Here is a 3,700-nt window from a genome sequence, read left to right as displayed (position 1 = left end):
AAGACTTGAGCTGTAAAGAAGACTTTCACAGGCTGCAGTTGTGCGAGACTGCAGCAGTTGCAGTCCTGCCTTCTTGACTTGGATCTCAGGCTCAGCGGTAGTCGTTAGACAATGGATGCCTACCTCTGCCTGAGGACTTCCACGTTTTGGCTTCTTGCTTTCTTCTTGATTAGCGATTAATCATGGCTCCAACTATGACCACCGACTCGTTTTCGAGTATTCGTTGGCCGCATTTGCCATCACTGGTCCATCACCCATGCATTTAATGAAACCAAACGCCCTTGAATATGGAAAGGTTGGTGGTGCTAGACTAGACTGCTGCTAGGCGAGGGAATTGAGTAGGTGTGTTGTTCTGGTTCATCAACTTACCCAAAGGTTCATCGTAGCAATACTGCATTTCTAACATGTTAATAATCATATTCGTTCCTGGCACGGAACTACCGGTACTAGTAAGCAGTAACAATATCACTCGCTAAACACTAATTAACAACACCCACATTACATAGCACGTACACAACACTCCTCTAACTAAAAAACGACTGGTCTAATTAAGACGAGCAATACCTGGCCTGACCTGACACGACCGAAAATTGCAAAAGGAAACACTAAATACTAGTACTACGATAAAGTGCGTGTATTCTACTAGGATGAACGTGACGCTGCACCGCGGTCCACGGTCCGGTCTAAGCTTAGCACTTGCGTGTTCTGGTCCCCGCGGTCTAGTCGGACCGGCGTGCCGGCGTCCAGTGCGGCGGCGAGGGGCTGAAGTGTTGCGATACCACACGGGAGTCCAGCAGCTCCACGATGGGCGGGGAGGACACGCAGCGGGGCACCTTGTACTGGTTGATGGAGGCGCCGCGGGAGATGGCGTAGTCCATCAGCTCCTCGAACGTGCCAGACCGGACCACCCGGATCTCAAGCGGCCCGATCGAGCTGTCCGCCACCCGGCTCTGCCGGTACACCGAGTTCAGGGCCTCCTCCATCTCCAGGCAGCAGCGGTCCAGCACGTCGCCCTCCACGGCCGCGGCGCCGGTCTGGGTCTGGGGCCCTTTGGTCAACAGCTCCCAGTAGACGACGTAGTGCCCCGGGATGCTCTTAGTGCACGCGTGGCTCGTGTACTCCACCACCGCCGCGCCGTGCGGCCGGAGCAGCGCCGACGCGCGCTCCACGGCGTGCTGCAGCTCCGCTTCGTCGGTCTTGTCCGACTCGATGGACAGCAGCACGTTCTTGCGCCGCACGAACCGGAACTGCGGCGCCGCGTTGTGGAACCCCGTCACGCGCAGGATGTCGCCCACGCGGTACCGGTACAGCCCGGCGTACGTCGTGATCACCAGCTCGTACTCGCGCCCAGCCTCCACGCGGGCCAAGTCCACCAGCTGCGCCGCGTCCCCCGACGCCACGCCGCTCGCCTCGTCCACGGGGAGGAACTCGAAGTATCCCATGTTGGGCATGATTGTGTACGAGACCTCCGACGGGTGGCACATCGGGCGGAGGTTCAGGCCGAAGTAGCACTCCGACGAGGCGTACATGGTGCACGCCATGGGCAGGTCACCGCTGTAGTACTCCAGGGTGGGGATGTACTGCTGCATCGCGCCGGTGACGATCACGTCCAGGTACTTTGTGTTGGGCCAGACGCGGGTTATGATGCCCGCCCAGTCGCCGCGGGAGCACTCGGCGCGGAGGAAGCGGGCGAGCTCCGGGTCCGCCCGGAGGATGGCCGCGACGGCATCGCGGACGGACGGGTCGGTGATGCGCGGGGTGAGCAAGCCCGCTTCGATGTCGTCGGCGAGCTGCTCCCAGTTGAGCTGGAGAAACCGGATGGCGCGGAGGAGGCCGGAGGCGAAGACGGCGCCGACGCGGAGCACGTCGTGGCGCTGGCGTAGGCCGCACACCATCTGCGCGTACATGCTCTGGAACGCGTCGGCGCAGAGGATGGCCGCCGTGGGGCTCGTGTAGTCGTGGTACGGGTCGTACGGGCGGTTCTTGAAGTACTCGCTCTTGTAGTAGCTAGTGAGCACGGGCCGCGCCGTGAGGCCGCCGGGCGTCGTGGTCTCTGACTTGACGAAGAGGAAGTAGAGCGCCTTGCCCTTGTCCAGCCCCGGCACGTACCTGCAGTGAAGTTGCAACCATCGCTACATTAGCACAAACTGTCCATGTCATCTCAACACGACTAATCGTGACATGCTTTTCATGATCTGTAGCTATCTTTGTTTCTCAAACCAGACGATTGTACTAATAATCGATGAACTTACAGGTTCATGACCGGCATGAGGAGGCTGTAGAGCAGCTGCCGCCGGTCGAGCTCTTCCTTGATGGTTGGCATCAGCTTGCGCTCGCCGGCCGAAGTCCCCGAGCTTCAGTTAAACCAAGGAAGGGCAAGAATTTCAGCACAGGAACTTATCAAGCAGAAACGAATTTAGCCAAAGATTCCACATTTATTTAACCAACAAAGGCTACTAGGATAGAATACCTGGTGAGGAACTCGGAGATGGGGTGGGCGGAGAGGATGGGCGAGCGGTCGCCGTTGGCGATACGCTGGATGTCAGGCTGCAGGTCCTCGTAGGTGACAACAGACACCTTGGCCCGGAAGGCGGCGCGGTCGGTGGCCCCAGCGAGGCCGCAGCGCGTAAGGTACTCGGTCTCGGCGTTCCTGGCGAGGATCTCGACCAGGACGCGCTCCTGCACGGCATCGACGTCGGAGGTCATCTCCTCGATGAACCTCAGTTTCTCGGCATCCCTCTCGCTCCCCGCCGCCGCGGCAGCCGGCGCCGGCGCACGCAGCGCCGTCGCCGCTGGCATGTCCGTCATCACTGCCATCCAAAATGGTCAGGTCCGAACGATCGAATTTGTTGCTGGAGCAGAGGATGAGCTGGTGGTCAGCGATGGAACAGAAACGGTGGCAATGCAGTGGAACAATGCCTGCCTGCCTTGTTGTGTAGTAGTTGTGGGATTGGTGTGGAGGAGGTGGGACGGGAGGAGGCGGGTTTATATAGGTGGGCGGAGCGGGAGGGCACGAGGGTGACGCCGAGGGGTGTCGGGGCCAAGGGCGGCAGGGTGGGGATAGGTGTCGCGTCGGGAGGTGGGCAACCGCCCGGCAAGCTCGCCCACGTCGGACCCGGACAGGTCATCGCACGGCCCCCGCAGCGTCGCGCACCCGGGGGCGTGCGCGGGCCGGCCTGCCGCGACCGGCGATGCGGCGCGCTTCACGCCTCGGCCGCGCGCGCGCGGAGAAAAACAGAGGGGCTTGTGCTCTGCTCCTCGGTGTTTATCTCGTGCCGGACAAGATGGGACTTGACCGTTCAGGAGCAGTGAGTGGTGTACAGCTTAGCTTGATCCTGATCGATCGATCGGTTAATCGGCAGTGTAGCAGATTTTTCTTTTCTTTTTTTTTTCGCGGGCAATGGGATGCAGATTTTTCGTTACTAGGGAATCCAAGATTTGCTTTGCTGCAATGACAGCATCTGTGCAAATTGCACTCCTACTGACCGGTGTGGACTGGACTAATACTTGAGCATGCATCCAAAGCGCTGGTTGGTGGGTTAATGTGCCTCTGAGTTACGCAGCCACTACTACATTTGGAATGCTAGTGCAGAGGAGACACCAAGTCCACTCTTCTGGCACCAACCCTGTGTTTCTTCTCTGCTCAAGTAATCCAGAAAACACCTATTTAAAATCTCCTAGCAAAATCCAAGGCTCTGGT

At 59.1% G+C, this 3,700-nt stretch overlaps 1 protein-coding gene across 1 annotated transcript; it reads right to left on the bottom strand.

Moving 5' to 3' along the window:
* Positions 1-450: 450 nt before the first annotated feature.
* On the bottom strand, positions 451-3,198 carry LOC133915923 (indole-3-acetic acid-amido synthetase GH3.8-like). The gene is made up of 3 exons (XM_062359326.1): positions 2,471-3,198; positions 2,253-2,354; positions 451-2,109 (listed from the first exon to the last, which is right to left on the bottom strand). Exons 1-3 carry the CDS (start codon positions 2,815-2,817, stop codon positions 720-722), a joined length of 1,839 nt encoding a protein of 612 aa, XP_062215310.1. The 5' UTR covers positions 2,818-3,198; the 3' UTR covers positions 451-719.
* Between the last annotated feature and the right edge of the window lie 502 nt (positions 3,199-3,700).

This window comes from Phragmites australis, chromosome 4 (assembly GCF_958298935.1).
Source record: "Phragmites australis chromosome 4, lpPhrAust1.1, whole genome shotgun sequence".
Classification (NCBI taxonomy): domain Eukaryota; kingdom Viridiplantae; phylum Streptophyta; class Magnoliopsida; order Poales; family Poaceae; genus Phragmites; species Phragmites australis.
Note: the sequence above shows the minus strand (reverse complement) of the source record. Positions and strands in the feature narration are given on the sequence as shown.